We start from the raw sequence: 18,873 nt of genomic DNA on the forward strand, positions 1-18,873 counted from the left end.
GGTTCACGCCATTCTCCTGCCTCAGCCTCCTGAGTAGCTGGGACTACAGGCGCTGGCCACCATGCCTGGCTAATTTTTTCTATTTTTAGCAGTGACGGGGTTTCACCGTGTAATAATGAATTTCTTAATTTTTATGTAACAGTCCTTCAAATTCATTTTTCCTGTGTCACATTGACTTAGAGTCAATCTGAAGAAAATGTAATTGATATAATTAGTATCCAGATAGCATTAGCCGTTAGTTGGTACCAATAATGGTTCCTTAAATCTAAGCAGGAAAATTAGTCTGAAAACAAAATTTAATAAATAACTGTATAAATGATACTGAATATTTTTGTTGATAGTACATTATATTGTCTTTGCTTATCTTGTGTAATTTATGAATACAACAAATTTGAAAGTGCTATTTAATTAATATCCCATCTGGTTTTGGATTGAGCCTCTAGTGATATTAAAATGTCATGATTGTTTACTTAAATGTTGTCTATTTTCTTCCTACCAGTTTCCCTGGACAGATCTAATTTATGCCTGTTGTCTCCATGCCATCTAGTTTAGGATTTGTCCCAAATTTTTAATGAACTAATATCACTAATATTTGCATTAAAATAGCACAGTTAATTTGTAGACCTCTGCTTTGAAGTCGTCTAGTTTCTGCCATAATATTGTCTAGTGGCATGTTAAGACACAGAGATTTCATTTTAATACGTGAGCCATTTACATCTGAAAGGCTGTATCTTTTTCCCACCCTTTCTAGATGTAACATAACTAACTTCTTCCTTTTAGAACAGCATGCAGGGTTTCTGCTGATAAGTGAAGTATACTCTGACAAAGCAGGTGGGAAGAGCTGTCTTTTGCTTTGCTGCAGGTGGGGAGATGAGTATTTAACAATGCTTCATTTGCCAGCAACTTGATATACCAGCAAGTGTTGCCGTGGTCTATGAGATGCATGAAGCTCTAGGCTGCCAGTGGGTGAAATTAAAGGAAAACATGGAAAGTTAGAGGTTGGTTATAGGTGAAATATGTGCAGGAGTAAAGACTGAATAGTCCTGCCCTTGCTCATTAAGGGGAGTGGTGAAAGCACTCTTGCTACAGTAGTTTTGTCATTTATTGTATAGTGTAGGTCTAAAGTTTATTATTTGGCAGTTCTTTTTTTAACTTGTTATAAAATCATCAGCAATACATTTTTAAAAATGGAAGTGTACATTTAACAAAGAATGAAGTACTAAATTTCCACTTAGTACTTAACATGCATAAAATATTTGTCGACATTTACCAACCACCACGAGAGTGCTAGGGATCTCATTGACCACACAACAACCAGAAGACACAACAATCTGCTACAAAAGGATCAACATCCATTTAAAAAGCTAGTAGTTATTTTAAGATTATGCATTAAGATAATACGTACAGGTGCAGAAGATGTTTATATAATTCTGTGTGAAACATGACCTCATTTAGATCAAATAACTTTTTGAAAATTAGTTTTTTACTTTTATTCTATGTTTTCTTATGCACATATGAAAAATGAAACACTAGCTGTTAATGTGTTGGCTCCATTAGTAGAAAAAAGGCCCAGCACTGCTGGTTTCCAAATAGAAAATCAGTTAATTCCAAAAATAGACTTTTTTCATTCAACGCATTTGTATATTTGTTTGGTCAGGGCTGCAGATGGGAACAAAGTAAAGCTTTTGGAGGTTTATTCTGTGAAAAATATTGCAAATGCTGTTGTAAATTAAAAAGCTCAACATTGAAGATAAAATTGTTTTTGATGAAAGGATGTTGTCATGATAAAAATCAGTGTTCTTATTAAATTAAGAAATCTATGGAAGAAAAATGTTTTGGGAATTGGTTGTTGTGCATGCAAACAAACTCTGCTTATTCAGCCAGTTGAAATAAAACCGTAGTTGTCAAATTTACTGATAGTATACACAGTTTGACCGAACTATAAAATTCTTGTGATGAAACTGATGTTGAAGAACCATTCTATAGCATAATAATACACACTGTCTTTAATGCATATTAGCAACAGAATTTTAGATCTATTATTTTGTGAAGAACTGCTTTGTAAATTAAGTTTATTATATTGGCTTAACATTTTTTATTGATAATTGTGTCTTCTGTATATTGGTTAAGTTTTGGTTCACAAATTGTTTGGATTATTTAAAGTGTCACTAGAAAATGCCAACAAATTTTACCTTTTGAAAAATTTTAGCAAATAGCAATTATTAGAAACAAATCTTGCAAACAGAAAGACTTTGAAAGTTTTCCCTGTATAGGCAAGGGAAGAAATGATACGGTTAAATGGTGAGAGCTCAAGATTTAATCAAGAGATTGTCATTTGCACTAGCTCACCTATCATGAAGACTCTTTAGATGGAGCACCTTTTTTTAATTAGAGAAATTTATGTTGTGTAGAATGAAATGAAATTGAGAAGGCAGTTGGTTTTGTAGTATCTAAATTGATGAAATATTTTTAAAAGGATAAATAAAATAATTATTTGAAATTTTGTCAATATTTTAAAAACTTTTCATTGCATGGGTGAAAAGTTAAATATTTGGGTTTGAAATATTTACAATTTTTAACATAAGGATTGGGACTATTCTTCATTCAGTAGAATTTTCCCTCAAATTACATGGTTGTCCAGAAATACTGTAAAGAGGTTATTTTCTCCATTAAAAATATGGTCTACAGAGAAGAGTAAGTTCAAAATGTCAACAATTTTATAATTACTCACTGCAGAATTTAATTTTGAAAAAGATTGCAATTTAAAAAAAAAACAAAAAACTTAGGCCATATAAAAATGTATTCTCCAGAGAAATACCAATGCCTTGTTACTAGATACGTACACTGAAGAAACTGATTAATGTATGTACATGAGTGGTGAATAATTATTCTGCTTATGGTTTTAGTGCATCATTGTACACAAATATGTTTTTTGTCTTTTGGAAAGAATGTTATTTTTGAAAATACATTTTATTTAAACTTATAAGCTTACAATATAATACATTTTACAGTCAATAAAAATTTTTAAATTATATAATTTTCATTACTTTAAATGCCCTACCTAATTTTCAAAATTGTTAGCATATTGAAAATGTTTAATTTCCTAAAAATTAATTTTGGGGATAAGAAATATAAGCCAAATGTATCATTCTGCTAGCTCAGAAAAACATTGCAGTTAAGAGACTCTTTCTTTGATTTGTTTTAGTTGCAGATTTAAAATCTCAGCACTCAAATGGACTTGAGCGTTAACCAAGTTGTAAATTCTAGCTCCACATTTGAGAAAACTAATGATTAAGTGGATTTCCCAGGTTTTTCCAGCAAGTTAATTACACAGTTTGGTGTACCACATTTTCTTTTAAGCTGGTTCTGAATTGTATTCCTCAGTTGGTGAATATTTTGCTAATTGTCTTTAAAAAATGAATCATAGAAATTTTCTTATCTGTGCTTGAACCAACATGGTCTAGCAATTAGTGAATAGCAATTGTTGGTACCCAAATTCAGAATAGCTCTATTAACATTTTCACTTTTATTTTTTATAATTCTGCTTTAATAAAACTAGGTTAATCCCTTTTAAATACCCTGCTACTGAAATAAGGTTGCTATCAAATCAATTATCTTAAGCAATTATCGTAAAAGAGTTTACCACACCATTTCTGTACTTTGACTTATTGTTCTAGAATTGTCTTTAGTCTGCCTAACTTGATTGATTTTATTTTTTATCTGCTTCTAATGTGCTTAAAATCTTCTAATCTAATGTAAATGATTTAGTGTTTCTCAGTTTATTTTTCCCATGTATTATGAATTGTATTTGGCTTATAGTTAAAATTGTACACATGTAGCCTCGTTAAAACTATGCTTTTTCAATAAAACAACTGTAGTTTAAAATACAAACCTATTTTGTTAACATTTCAACTTTGGTTTAATTATTATTAAAATTATTTCAATATATGTTAATGTAGTGCATTCAAAAATTGACTTAGGAAGTCTTATTATGGTGTAAAAGCTACTATAATAAGTTGTTCCCTTACATAAATAAATAAATGACCAATATTACTAGAGGCTATAAGCAGCATGGGGGAAAAATGGAAGAAGTCTTTTATCCTAGTTTTTAGAGGGCATCAGCAGCTTGCTTTTATGAAAAAGTAACAGCTAAATGCACTGCAAATAATTTGCAGTAATCCAGTTCAGTGATTCATGTGTCTGCTTTAATGGGTCATAATTCAGGGTAAAGTAACTGAGTGCAGTCAGAGTGCAGACACTGCTTATGCCAGGGACAGTATCTCTTCATAAAACACACCTCAGGAGAAGCAGTTTGCCAGCCCCCTAATACTCTCTGATGTTTTGATGTCCTGCATATTTTTCCGATTAAGTTTTGAGTGCCATGTTTTTAGTTGTATTTCCACATTCATTATTCTCACGTAGACCCTTCAGCGGGTTTGCCATATATGATTTTTTTTTAATGATGCCTTTCTTTCCACTTCAGCAGTTTAATAATCTAGCACATGGCTGCTTCTCAATACTCAGCATTCACCTACCCAGTACAGGAGAGGACATGTGCTTTGGCTTCAAAATTCCATTTGCAGCATTAGAAATGCATATTCCCTACGGAACAACATTTGTTTGACATAACCATTCATTTTTATTACCTCTTTAAATATGTTTATCCAGAGTTATCAATAATCATAAATAACTGTATTCTCATCTTGATCTGTTTTTTTCCAACAGACAAAATTGCTTACCCAGTACATATTAAATCTCGGCAAGTATGATCAAAACTACGACATCAGAGACCGTACAAGATTTATTAGGCAGCTTATTGTTCCGAATGAAAAGAGTGGAGCTTTAAGTAAATATGCCAAAAAAATATTCCTAGCACAAAAGCCTGCACCACTGCTTGAGTCTCCTTTTAAAGGTATTATCAGAATATAACTACAAAATATATGTTATCTAAAAAACAGGATGTCGCCATTTCTAATGTGCTTAAAATTTATCTCTTACGAAATATAGATGATTCACATATATAAATATATAAAAACAATGTGCTTTTTACTCATTGATCTGTTCTCAAAAGCAAGTTCTATATTAAAGTTTATATTTTTGTAGACCTTATTTACCTAAATAATTTTAAGTATTCTGACTTTATTCTAACATTTAAACTGGGCAATAGATGAAAACCATGTTATTCTTATAAACAATGACTTCATTTATCTTCTAAATAGTTTTATAAGAAATATTCCTTTTAATAGTTATTAAGTAAATATTCTTTGTATGCTAGTATCAGTTTTGCTAGGAGGAATTGTTTTATAAAAAATATCTCTTTATATTTAAACTGGTTTTTCAAAGAGGGAAGTTGACTTATGTGTCCCAGCTTTTTAAAAGGACTAATTATGTATTTTACCACCTTACAAGTAGCCATTCCAGTTGGAATCAAATAATTATGTACCTTGGTTTTCATATTGTTTCTTATTTAATGTTGTCAAGCGATAAAAAGCAATTCAGTTTTGTAGAAAAACTATTAAAATTCTGGATGTGTTTGTGCCAAGACATGTATATGGATTGTTTAACTGTGCTGTCATTCTTAATATTCACAGTAAAGTAATTTTTAGAGAAGCTACATTTCAGAGCAACACCTCTAAACACACTGACTGATTAGCTTTTTTATTGACCATTATGGGGGAGATTATTGTAATCTATGGACTGAAATCAGTTTTTTGACCTATGAAGAGCTTCCTGGTTTATATTTATTCCTTGACATTTGAGGTAATATGCCAATTACCTTGAGCTCTGATTATGATTGTTCTCTGTTATATACAGCTCATATTGTTTATTTTATATTTTTCCCTATTTTTAATAGATAGAGATCATTTCCAGCTTGGCACCTTATCTCATACTCTCAACATTAAAGCTACTGGGTACCTGGAATTATCTAATTGGCCAGAGGTGGCGCCCGACCCATCAGTTCGAAATGTAGAAGTAATAGAGTTGGTAAGTTGACCTTTCTGAAATTAGTTTTGTTAAAGCAGTGGAAGACTCTGGGATAACTATTGTTTTCTATAAAAGCTTTTTTGGAGAGTTGAAAATTGTTCTAGTATTTCTAAAGGTAATATGTTAGATATACCTTGCCTTTATAGCAACTAAATATTATAGTATTCCTATGCCACTGTACATGTACTGTTCCTTTTCTTCAAGGAAATAGAGAACTGGATTCTCTGCATCAGTACCACCCACATTTGTGCTATTGCATTTGTAGCTGCGTAGATTCAATTTCTAAGGTATTTAGTTTCATTAGATCAAGTTTTTTCTACTTTGTTTAGATATTTGTAAGCTTCCTGACAATATCTTTCTGAGTAATTTTTGCTGTTCTCTTTCAGAAAAAACCACACAAAGTGTTCTAGATTTTCTGACGAACCATTTTTAAGTGAAGCCTGAACATAAATAGGGAGCATTGTGTACCAAAAATGTCCTTTGACAAGGTCACAAAGTGAATAATATGGTGCTTTCTCATTAAAAAATTGCTATATAAATACTTTTTATCAATCTTTAAAAAAATGCTGGCCATTGAGAGAAAATAATTAACATTCTTTTCTAATATTATCTGTTTCTTTCTCATACAAACAAGAAAAATAAGGAGAGAGGCCTTCTAATTGTATGTAGCGATTATGCAAAATATATTTAATACTTTAAAATGTGGAGTTAACAAAAAAGCAGTTAAGAATTATATTCTGGTTACTTTTGTGGTGGAAAAGATACATTGAATTAGGATTCAGATAACTGGAGTTCTTTACTAATTCCTATGGGAAAGTGAGTTAACCTCCTTGCTCTTAACTTCCCTGTATACAGTGGAAGAAAACCTTTATTACTTTAATAAATAGAATTTCTATAATGATCATGGCCATGTAATTTGATTTCTCTGAGAAATAATGTTTCTCTTAACCACTCCAACTTATCCTGGCTTTGAAGCATGGCCAGAATTAATAATAGCACCATTTAGGAATCCGACTGTGTACGGTGATAATGTTTTACAAAAACTATCTTGTTTAAACCTAATTCTGATCGGAAGTGATGATTATTGTTATTCCCACTTTGCAGACAAGGAAGCCAAGTCTTAGGGAACTTAAGTGAATTGCCTAAGTTCACATGGCTAGTAAGTGATAGAACCATATTCCAGCCCAGGTCCGAGTTCATTGTCCATGCTGTTACTGTATTTTATTATGTAATATGATATAACCCTGAGCTTGTTTGCAAATCTGTATTATCCTTAGTACTTAGCACCATTATTTTTATGTTGTGACAAATGATCTGTACTTAGAGACGGCCAAAAATTTATAACAGTAGAAATATGTAAAAATATGAGAAGCAGTTACATGTCTATCCCTCCTTGCAGCTAAGTTTGTTGATTTTTCACTGAAATCTGCATGCTCTTAAGTACTCTTCAAAATAATTGCCTTATTTATGCAATTTTTAAAAAATTTTATTTTATTTTTTGAGACAGAGTCTTGCTGTGTCACCCAGGCTGGAGTGCAGGGGCCTGATCTTGGCTCACTGCAATGTCAGCCTCCTGGGTTCAAGCGATTCTCCTGCCTTAGCTTCCCAAGTAGCTGGGATTACAGGCACATGCCACCATGCTTGGCTAATTATTGTATATTTAGTAGAGATGGGGTTTCGCCATGTTGGCCAGGCTGGTCTCAAACTCCTGACCTCAAATGGTCTGCCCACCTCAGCTTACCAAAGTGCTGGGATTACAGGTGTGAGCCACCGTGTCCAGCCTATTTGTGCAACTTTTGATCAGATACTAGAATATAAAGAGAGTGTTGTTACGGTTCTTCCTACGGACATACTTTCTTTCCTAATTCCTTATTATCTTTGTTTGTTGTTTTTATGGTTCTTTTTTTTCTTTTTCATTATGGGGTACATGATGTTTTAGCCCAAGCAGAACCATCCTTTTATACTTCCCCTACTTCTGCCTTATCTCTGCCTCCTTGCTGCCCCCACCCACCAAAAAGCATTATCTTCTCAGAGTTGATAGCAATGCTATGCAATTTAATTTGGTCTCAGCAGTATTCTTTATTGGCTGATAGATTGGTTTGTTGGCTGGCTTCTTCCATTTTCATGTGCTTTTCTAAGCATTAACTACCTTGTAGGGACAGTACTTAAATATAACATATTATGTTCGTTTCACCTATCCAATTCAACAGAGACAAATTAATTTCTTTTTTCATTTTGCTGATTATATTTATGAAATTAATAATTGGTAACTTACGGAGAATCATTATAACTGATGGAACATGGTTTGATAAAACTGTCACTGTTGATGCCATGCAGAAAACAGCTTCAATCTATTGGACTCTGAGACAATTGGCTTAAAATTGTACTACGAGGGACACAGTTAAGTATAAAAATAATATAGATAGTTTTATTTTTAAATGCAGCTACAATACAAAAAATAATGTCCATATTATCTTTCTTGTCTCTCACTCTACTTCATCTCCCTTCCAAGTCATGTCACTGTATTTCATGCACATCATATACTATGTTATTCTAGTTTTCCTGTAAAGCGATCTTACAGGGTCAAGTCTTGTAACTGTGAAATATAACTTAGTAAGAAAAATGGCCTAGGATAATCTGATATTTTAATCAAAACGACAGGGAACCTAGTCAGATTGACAAGAGAAGTCACTTTGAATTACACACCACCATTTCCAGGATATAGAATATAATATATATTTGTATTATGATCCCAGTAAGTTTTAAAGATCCTTAGTTAATAATTTATTTGCTTAGTTCTAGAAAGTCCTTTCTTTTCTACTTACAGAAAGACCGCCTTCTGCATATGAAGGATATTTTGCTTTATAAACAATCTGTCAATATTTTATCCTTCATAGGAACTTTCAAATTAACATCTATGTTCTCTTCTTTTCTTTTCTCTATTATTCCTTTTGCTTAGAATGATAATGTGGTTCTTTAGTCATAAAGCACCACAATAAAAATTAAAATATTTTTATTGTTCACCTTTGGCCATTTAAAACCTGAAACTCCATAGAGTTCATGGCTATGTCAAGAAAAAATGCACATTTGAGCATAGGAGCCCGGTTTTCTGAAATTGTTGATTTAGTGTTATTAAATTAATCCGAGAAACTTTTTATCAGACCTCAGAGAAATATGTTTGGATTTAAGAAAAATACGGACTTCAGAGTTTACCAAAAATAGGAAAGCTTTGTTTATAGAATACTATCTTTGTAGACAGAAGCATTTTAAGTACATATAAAAGAAAGCCATACTGCTGATCTTATGTAAGCATCTTATTCAAATATTATATTCAAGTAATTTTTACTCATTAATTAGCTGTTACTGTCCAGTTAGTAATTTTCCAGATTACTGAAGCTTCTCTTTTTAGGCAACATACCTTAAGCCCTCTAGATCAGTGGTTTTATTCTTATTTGTTTTTATTTATTTATTTATTTATTTTGAGACCTAGTTTTGCTCTGTCACCCAGGCTGGAGTGCAGTGGTACAATCATAGCTCACTGCAGCCTCAAACTCCTGGGCTCAAGCCATTCTGCTGCCTCAGCTCCCAAAGTGCTGAGAGTACAGGCATGAGCCACATCACCTGGCCTTAGACTAGTGGCTTTTAAATGTAGCTGCACATTATAATCATACAGAGATTTTTAAACAAAACACAACTAGGTCAGACGGGTGCACCAGACCAATCAAATTAGAATTTCAAGAGGCGAACCCAGGTATTCTTTTTTTAGTATTAATATTTTTATTGTTTGTATTAACATTTAAAAACTATTCTTAGGTGATTCTATTGTACATTCAGTGCTGAGAAACATTCTTGAATAAGAAATTCTGTCATGCTCTAGATTCCTTTACAACAAAATATGTACTCTAGCAAAGACTTGCACATAGTAAAAACTTAAAAGGTACAATAAATAAATGAGTCTCAACTATTTTAATCTTTTCGGAAGTATTACATTTCCCTGCTCTTTAACAAATCATATATGGAGCATGATTTAATTTTTTCTTGACGACTCAAGGCCGTGACTATAAAAGCAAACTAATACACTGTATTGAAGTGATTAAAGGGGCTCATATTAGTAAATGATATTACTAATACAATATTTAGTAAACACTAAAGTCAATATTTTTCTTAAGCATATTTCTGAATTTAATATTGAAATCTTTGAGGCTAATAAATATAATTAGTATTTATTGTGTCAGCCACACTTAAAATTGAACAAAATAGGCCGGGCGTGGTGGCTTACGCCTGTAATCAATCCCAGCACTTTGGGAGGTCAAGGCAGGCGGATCACCTGAGGTCAGGAGTTCAAGACCAGCCTGGCCAACATAGTGAAACCCCGTCTCTACTAAAAATACAAAAATTAGCCGGGCATGATGGCACATTCCTGTGGTCCCAGCTACTTGGGAGGCTGAGGCAGGACAGTCACTTAAACCTGGGAGGCAGAGGTTGCAGTGAGCCGAGATCGTGGCACTACTCCAGCCTGGGCAACAAAGTGAGACTCCATCTCAAAAAAAAATTTGCCCAAAATATTTTAAGCTCTCTGCTCTCCAGAAACTTACATTCTACCAGGGATAGACCAACAATTAAAAAAACAAGATTGTATAGTATATTAAAAAGTAATACATGCTGTGATTAAAAAAAAACAACAACAACCACCACAACAACAACAAAAAAACATGACGGGGAATGGTGTTGGAAGTGCCAAGAGCTAGGGTGAAGGCCCTAAACTGGGAGCGTGCCTGGGACATTTGGAGGAGCAGTAAGGCATGGCCAGAGCAGATCAGGCAAGAGTGTGAGCAGCAAGAGGTCAGAGAGGCAGGCGACAGGGGGACAGTCATAGAGGGGCAGTCATGAAAGGATGGTTGTGTCAGGCTATGCAGACTGTTGTAGGGACTTTGGCTTTTTCTCTGAGTAAAATGGGGAGCCACTGCAGGGTTTCAGGCCAAAAAGGAGCTTGATCTGATTTAGGTTTTAATAGAATCATTCTAGATGCTGTGTTTTGCAAAGTTTGTTTGCTGGGGGCAGGGTGGAGGGGCAGTAGAAGCAAAGTAACAAGTAGTCCAGGAGAGAAGGGTGGGTCAGACCAGAGTAGCTACAGGATTTCTTGATGGCTGATACGTTTAGGATACGAGAAAAAGAGAGAAGTCAAGGATTACTCCAGGATTTAGGCTGTTGAGATGGTTAGGGCAATTTATTGCCTACACTAAATATTTTTTTTCTTTTTTTTTTTTCTCTCTTTTCCTTCAGTGTCAAGCTATGAACTTGTGTTTGTTATTGCTATTATTCTATCTGCTTTTAGTTTTGCTCACCTATTTTAGGATATACTACTTTTGTTTAAATCTTCTGTGGGCCAACAAACACAAAAGTTTTAAAGATTGTATATTTGAAATAAGATTGTTGGTTTGACATAGGGGCTCTGAGTGAGAGTTTGTGCTGCTGTATTTAGGAGTAAAGTGAATCAGCCTTAATGCCAGGACTTCTAACAGTTGCGTTCTCTGTTGAGGCCATAAGCTTGCTTTTGAATTCAGTTATGTTCTTAATGATTAAGTTTGCCAGAACTCTAAATCTCTGAATGAGAATTCATTTATATTTACTTTATTTGTTTAAACAGGCAAAAGAATGGACCCCAGCGGGAAAAGCAAAGCAAGAGAATTCTGCTAAGAAGTTTTATTCTGAATCTGAGGAAGAGGAGGACTCTTCTGATAGTAGCAGTGATAGTGGTGGGTTTTATAATTTATTGGCATGTATTATTTACATAGTAGATTACATTCTGTATCTCAGAAACAAGGCCTAATCCATAATATTCAGCAGGTGGTTTTAAGTGAAGTTTGTATTATCAAAATAATCCCTTTCATTTATATATCGCTGTTTATGTTTCAAAGTAATTTTTAATTACTAAATTCTCTTTTTACTTTACAATGTCTCTTGGAAAATAGCTAATACATTGGTATAGCTGAAACAGGAACTCATACTTTTCTGAATTCTAAACCATAATGCCTATTATATCTATTGAAAAACATGATTTTACACTTGATAAACTTTTAGTGGAGTCTTTAAAAGTAACTTTCTTTTATAAAAATGTAAAGTTTATTTTATACCTTGAAGAGTCTTTTTCTCTTTCATTTTATACTCATCTCTTTCTGTGAACCTCTATAGAGATAAAGCTAAAATTATTAAGTCTCTATATACTATAAAAAAATCAAACTAAAGATTGAGAGTAACTATATGCAGTGAAAAGAATCCTTAATAGGAAGGATTTAGAAACCCTGGGTTTTACCTATGCAAACTGAAGAAGGCACCTACTTTTCTCTATATCAAATAAATGAAGGAGTAGAGTTAAATATTCCTTAAAGTCCCTTCATTGCTAAAATTCTGTGAGTGATTTGCCTAATGAAAAATATATTGGAGTCACTTTCTGATGCTCTTATTAACACTTAACCTAATAGGCAAGTCTGCCCCAAAACCAAATGATACCCAACTTTCTCTAAAATCTTATTCCTTGGAGAACCAGGGCCCGTCACTCTTACTTGGTTATCTACTACCCAACTCTAAGGTAATTCACTCTTCTTTTCTCTGTCTTCCTTATCAAAAATCTTTGTTTTTAATATCTGGTAAATTAATCTGCGATACATTACCTTCTGAAGTAATCAACTGAAAAGTAGAGAAATAACTCAATTGAGAAAGTAGATATTAAAAAATATGGAATTTCAGGAGTAATGTAGACTTGTGAGAATTATGTGTGTAATTAATCATGTACTTCTTCATTTTGTAGAATTACATATAGATATTTGTCTTCATTATATTTATTCACTGGCCCATGCCTATTCATAGGCTAACCATTTTTAATACATATATGAAATATTCCATTAACATTACAGCTTTTCATGAGTTTATCTGAATACATATAATAATGAGTCATGTGGCAAGAGTTCTACTGCAGCTGCCAGAGGAAAAAAGAAAACTTTTCTTGCTAGAAGTTATGAGATTGGCTGGGCGTGGTGGCTCACGCCTGTAATCCCAGCACTTTTGGAGGCTGAGACGGGCGGATCACAAGGTCAGGAGATCGAGATCATACTGGCTAACACGGTGAAGCCCCGTCTCTACTAAAATACAAAAAATTAGCCGGGCGTGGTGGCACATGCCTGTAATCCCAGCTACTCAGGAGACTGAGGCAGGAGAATGGTGTGAACCCAGGAGGCAGAGGTTACAGTGAGCCGTGATCGTGCCACTATACTCCAGCCTGGGCAACAGAGCGAGACTCCATCTCAAAAAACAAACAAACAAACAAAAACGTTATAAGATTGTGTTTTCCAGGTGGCAAGTATTTTTGAGAATAAACTAATTTTCTCTAAGATTTTACTGACTCGAAAATTTAAATAATGGTGCCTGAAGTCAGCTGGCCCCAGATTCGTGTTGCTGTCCCATGTGATGACGTGAGAGAGTAACTTAGATGCTGTAATTTCTTTTCATCGTTTATAGCATAAGCCAGTTATCTGACTTAATATGTATGTCTGTGTAACTTGGATATTGCCACAAATTTAAAATGTCCTTATTTATTAGCTTTATTTTAGTAAAATAAACTTTCCTGTTTGTAAATGATGATAATGATGAGCACCTTAACCTGTGGCAGACCTTGTGTTCTAATCGCCTTTATATGTTTCAAATCATTTAATCTTCAGAACAACTCTGAAAAGTAACTAGTATTATCCCCATTTGCTGAAAAGGAAACCAAGACCCAAAGAAGTTGAATAACTTGATCAGTTTTACAACTGGCAAGTAGCAGAGCCAGGATCTGAATCCGAACACTAACTTGATAACCCATGCTTGTGCCCCTTGCAAGCCATCTTGAAAGAACACAGGCAGTCCTAGCTTTTCACTGTGATGGACCTTCCTGATGTTGGTGTTATTTAACCATTAGAATGTTTAATTAAAGGTTGTGTTCCTGCCTAAGAGGGCTTCATTACATAGATCACAGGCAGGGCAACAGTTTGTCCTTTTGTCTGGGACACAACTCTGTAGTTATAATCATTTTAAATAGTAAAAAATACACATATATTCTTCATGTATTCTCTTCTGCAGAGAGTCCTAGCATACCATAATTTATACATAAAACATTTAAAAGTATAATTCCTCAGTGTAACTTGATCATCTCTTTGACCTATGGAAAACTCCTTTACTAGCACGAATAAGTAATAACTCTTTAATTAGTCATTTTGCCTATTGTCTTTGAATTTGGAAGTTTTTCCAGGTGATTTGAATGGCTCATTTTCCTCTCAAAATTTGTTCCTAAGAAGATTAAACTGTTGCCTTCTTTTACTCTAAATAGAATTTCCCATTACAAGCAGAAGAATTTAAAATTATTTCTTTAGCTTTACATCAATCTTTATGTAATTCTTTAAAAGGAAGTTTTTGACATAGCTATCGTATATACTTTGGGGTTTGAAAAGTGAGATTCCTTCAAATTTGGTTTACTTGGTTCGTCTTTGCTTAGCTTTTCTCTACTCATTGTCAGAGCATCCTCTCTCTGTCTGCCTCCCTCCAAACTCACCGTGCTAAAGGAATCCATAGAGCTGAAAGAATGGGGTATGGGAATGAAATATTAAAAACGTGGTGTCCACTGAACTAAAATTCAACATCTGGTTTCATTTGTGATGAATATTGACAGTTACAGGTGTCTGTGTGTCTAATTAAATGACTATAAATCTAAGAACATCTGGTTCTGTTTTTCAGAGAGTGAATCTGGAAGTGAAAGTGGAGAGCAAGGCGAAAGTGGGGAGGAAGGAGACAGCAATGAGGACAGCAGTGAGGACTCCTCCAGTGAGCAGGACAGTGAGAGTGGAAGGGAGTCAGGCCTAGAAAACAAAAGAACAGCCAAGAGGAACTCAAAAGCCAAAGGAAAAAGGTAATTTATTTTGTCAGAATTTCCTTCAAAAAATATTCTGTGAAAGTTCACCCCGGGCAGATGTTTCTTGTTAATCAAAAAATAGTGAGAGAAAAGAAGTGTGTATTTTTTCCCAAACAGATATTAAATCTTTTTAAAATTAAAGTGCTAGTTGTTCACATTATTTTCCTACTTGTAATGCTTAGCTTTCATTTTGAACTTGAACGTATCTTCGGGGTTACATTTTGAAAATTGGTATAACCTTGGAAGGCTGAGTTAAGTGATCAAGCAATAGGTATGAAACACTTAATTACCTTTTGTAGCAATTTTGCTGAGGGCTAAAATTAAATCCTTCAACACTTTGCCATTATGTAACCAAGACAATTGATTTTTCTAAATAATGTTATATTAAAAAGATTATGATCTAAATATTAGAGTCAAGGGCTGTGAAGGAAGACGGTTATAAGAGCTTTAAGTGTTAGCACTTTTTAAGATCTCCCATTATCAACAACATTATCGTGTATTAAAGTGTCATTAAAATTTTGAGTAATTGGGGCTAATATCTTGCATTGTGCAACTTTGTTTTCCCCACTGCCCTCAGTGAATGGCCTCTGCCGACATGATGGCCCTTTCCCCAGGAGCCTGCTGCCCGCTCACTTGATGAGCTTGCAGCTCGGCTCAGTCGTGGCTGACAGCACTGATTGGGGCGCAGTACGCTCTCTGCTCCTTTTATTACAGACAGTAATTAAAGCAGCTCGCCCTGCCACTTCCATAACAAACACAGCATAATGCCCTAATTATGACTTTATTAATTTAAGTCAGGATTTAATGATTTTAAAAGTGATTTATATTGTTTTTCCTGTTCAGAACAAATGAAATCTGTAGGTTAAATTAATACAGGCTTTTCATCATTGCAAAGTTAGAAAGCTAGTTACCAGTAAATTCTTTTCATTAGATTAACATCTGAAACTCTAAGCAGTAAGGTAAACAATAATTACCATCAAAATTGAGTGATGCATAATAAAATAACACTTTTACTTTTAAAATCTTATCTTAAAAGCTAGAAGTTAAATATATTTAGAATCATTCACTTGTTGCAGCAAAGGAGCTACTTGGTTTATAATAGCCTTGTCTTTGAGAGAAATCCTGTACTTCTGGTTTAATATCAGAATATCTATGATGATATGAGTTATAAAACATGTCTTGTTTCTAGAAAGGGAAAGTTTTGTTCAGTGCATGAAATGTCCTTTCAGATGGCAAAAGTCAGTATACTAGAAATTTGTAGTCATGTGTTAGTTTTATTATTCCTTTCTTCAGAAATAGATTTTTCTCTTTACCCATGTTTGAATTTAAAAGAATTGTTTGTTACAAAGAGAACCACAAATATATTCTAAACCTTACATTTTTAAGTACACATTTTAACCAGTGAATTGGGGATAATAAATTGCCATTTTTTTGCCAGGGAAAAACAACAACATATTTTTCAGTCTTCAAATATAATTACATGTGCTCTGAGATGTTACCATGGCTCCATTTTTAATAAACAGCAATCATATTTCCTCCACAAAAATCAATTCTAGGAAATATCGATTCTTTCTTTGCCTCACTCCTCTCCCTCCCCCAGTATTTTTCTACCTCTTAGAATGTTTTTTTAACTTTGCTAGTATGATAATTTTTTAACGCTCTTAATAAGCTTTAAGCATCTTCAAAAACCACTCTTTAGTAATCATAAATATTTATGGTCAAATTTAAATTTTACACTCCAAAGTATTTTCATTTGAAGGGAGATAGTATGACATAGTGGAAAAAATATGGACTTTGGAGTGAGACAGGCTTGAGTTCAGATTCTAGTTCTGCCCCTCTTGTTATGTATCCCTAAGCAAGTTATTTAACCTTTCTGAATATTAATTTCATTATTGTAAATGGGATAATAATGTACCCAGGAAGAGTGCATTTAAATTAGATAATCAGTATGATTGGTATGAAATGCCTAGCCCTTTCTGGCCCACAGTAGATTCTTAAAAATATACACACACATGTTGTAAAGAGAACTAGACTTTTAGTTTCCAGGAAAATATAAAACACCACAAGGCATCTCTCATCCCCTGAGATAAGGGTGTTTGGTCATCTCACATGTTATTCCTTCTCCTTGGAGAACTGCTTCCCTGCCCATCTGCCAGCCTTGCTCCTATATCTTGGCTTATATGTCTCTTTCTCCAGGAAGCATTCCTAATTAGATTAAGTTTGTTTAGGTGTCTCTCCAAATTTTCTCCTGACACACTATAATTTATTACTTACTATACTGTGTTATCACTGTCACCTTATCTATATCCTCCAGTGGACTATAGACTCTGTAGGGTAGACACACATAGATCCTCTTAACCATTGTTATCCTTAGCACCTAACATAATGCCAACATGTAGTCAAAAATTAATATTTGTTGAGCAGGTGAACAAATGAACAAATGAATGGTGTTAAGCACTTAGGTGTGATCATTTGATATTTTAAAAGTTTATATTTGATTAGCTTAAATTTGTAGCAAGATAGTACTTTAGAAGTTCCTTTGTTAACCAGTTCAAAGGAACTGGTTAACATTTTCTCATAGAATGTGTTTAAGGTCACATTTGAGAACTTGTGTAAGTAATTTTCTTGGGTAGAAAAGTGTATAAAATACAGGTCTATTTTAGCAAAAGTAGATATATAAATATTTAAATATATTACTAAACCTGGTGTGGTGGCTCAAGTGTGTAATCCCAACATTTTGGTAGGCCGAGTTGGGAGGATTACTTGAGCCCAGGAGTTCCAGACCAGCCTAGGCAACATAGTGAGACCCTGGCTCTACAAAAAATATAAAATTAGCTGGATGTGGTGGTGCACGCCTGTAGTCCCAACTACTTGTGAGGCTGAAGTGGGAGAATCGCTTGAGCCCAGGAGATCGAGACTGCAGTGAGCCATGATTGCACCACTATACTCCAGCCTAGGTGACAATGAGACCCTGTCTCCAATATATATATGTGTATACACACACAGTATTTTGAGATAGCATTTAAAAAATCAGCCTAAATATCTTTGAAGTTGTTACTGGTAGTACTTAATTCTTGGTAAATCAGACATTTAGTATTTTCTACATTGTTTTTGATTATATTGTTTAGTGTCATTTTATGACTTTTTGCATATGACAGGATAGAACTGAATTTGAATGGGTTCTAATTTATTTGGTTATGGGTAATACCTTCATTATTACCTCATTAATGTATTCTGGAATTTAAAAACCATTTTTTATATAAACTACTTATACAAAGGAGTTAAAGTTGATATTTCAAAATTTACTATTATATATAGTGATTCTGAAGATGGGGAGAAGGAAAATGAAAAATCTAAAACTTCAGATTCTTCAAATGCCGAATCTAGTTCACTAGAAGACAGTTCTTCAGATTCTGAATCAGAGTCAGAATCTGAAAGTGAATCTGAATCCAGAAAAGTCACTCAGGTAAGAGATTATGCATTTGTTATAATTCAAGGTAAATATTCTTACAGCAACTAAAATAAACAACACCATCCTTATCTATGCCTGTGATTTTAGTTTTTCTAGATAAGCCTTTCCCTTATAACCCAACTCTGAAGAAAAGCTAGAAACTTTAAAAAATCTCATCCCTTGCCACTGAAATCAGGGAACTCTTATGCATATGGCTTTTTTTGTTCTTGGCTAGGTTGTGACAAAGGGGGTTTTCACTGAAGGGAATGTAAAAGGAAGTCACAAAAAATACTATTGAGCAAAGAATTCTAAGTGTACATACATCATCAGAAATTGAGACTATTCACTTTGTTAAAATATTGGGCATTTTGCATAATAGAGTGTGTTTTAAAGCTTTACTTAAAGAGAGTACATTCTTTTTTCTTTTTTATACTTTAAGTTCTAGGGTACATGTGCATAACGTGCAGGTTTGTTACATATGTATACTTGTGCCATG

At 33.8% G+C, this 18,873-nt stretch overlaps 1 protein-coding gene across 2 annotated transcripts in view; it reads left to right on the forward strand.

Moving 5' to 3' along the window:
• Nucleotides 1-18,873, forward strand: part of AP3B1 (adaptor-related protein complex 3, beta 1 subunit) — a 318,221-nt gene that overhangs the window by 187,312 nt on the left and 112,036 nt on the right. For both annotated transcript variants that reach the window (XM_011959213.1, XM_011959211.1), the window contains exons 16-20: nucleotides 4,726-4,912; nucleotides 5,855-5,985; nucleotides 11,633-11,741; nucleotides 14,752-14,923; nucleotides 18,245-18,392. In XM_011959213.1, the coding sequence (XP_011814603.1) occupies nucleotides 4,726-4,912; nucleotides 5,855-5,985; nucleotides 11,633-11,741; nucleotides 14,752-14,923; nucleotides 18,245-18,392 (747 nt within the window). The remainder of the gene's footprint in view (nucleotides 1-4,725; nucleotides 4,913-5,854; nucleotides 5,986-11,632; nucleotides 11,742-14,751; nucleotides 14,924-18,244; nucleotides 18,393-18,873) is intronic.

Source organism: Colobus angolensis, unplaced genomic scaffold (assembly GCF_000951035.1).
Source record: "Colobus angolensis palliatus isolate OR3802 unplaced genomic scaffold, Cang.pa_1.0 Scaffold49, whole genome shotgun sequence".
Lineage (NCBI taxonomy): Eukaryota > Metazoa > Chordata > Mammalia > Primates > Cercopithecidae > Colobus > Colobus angolensis.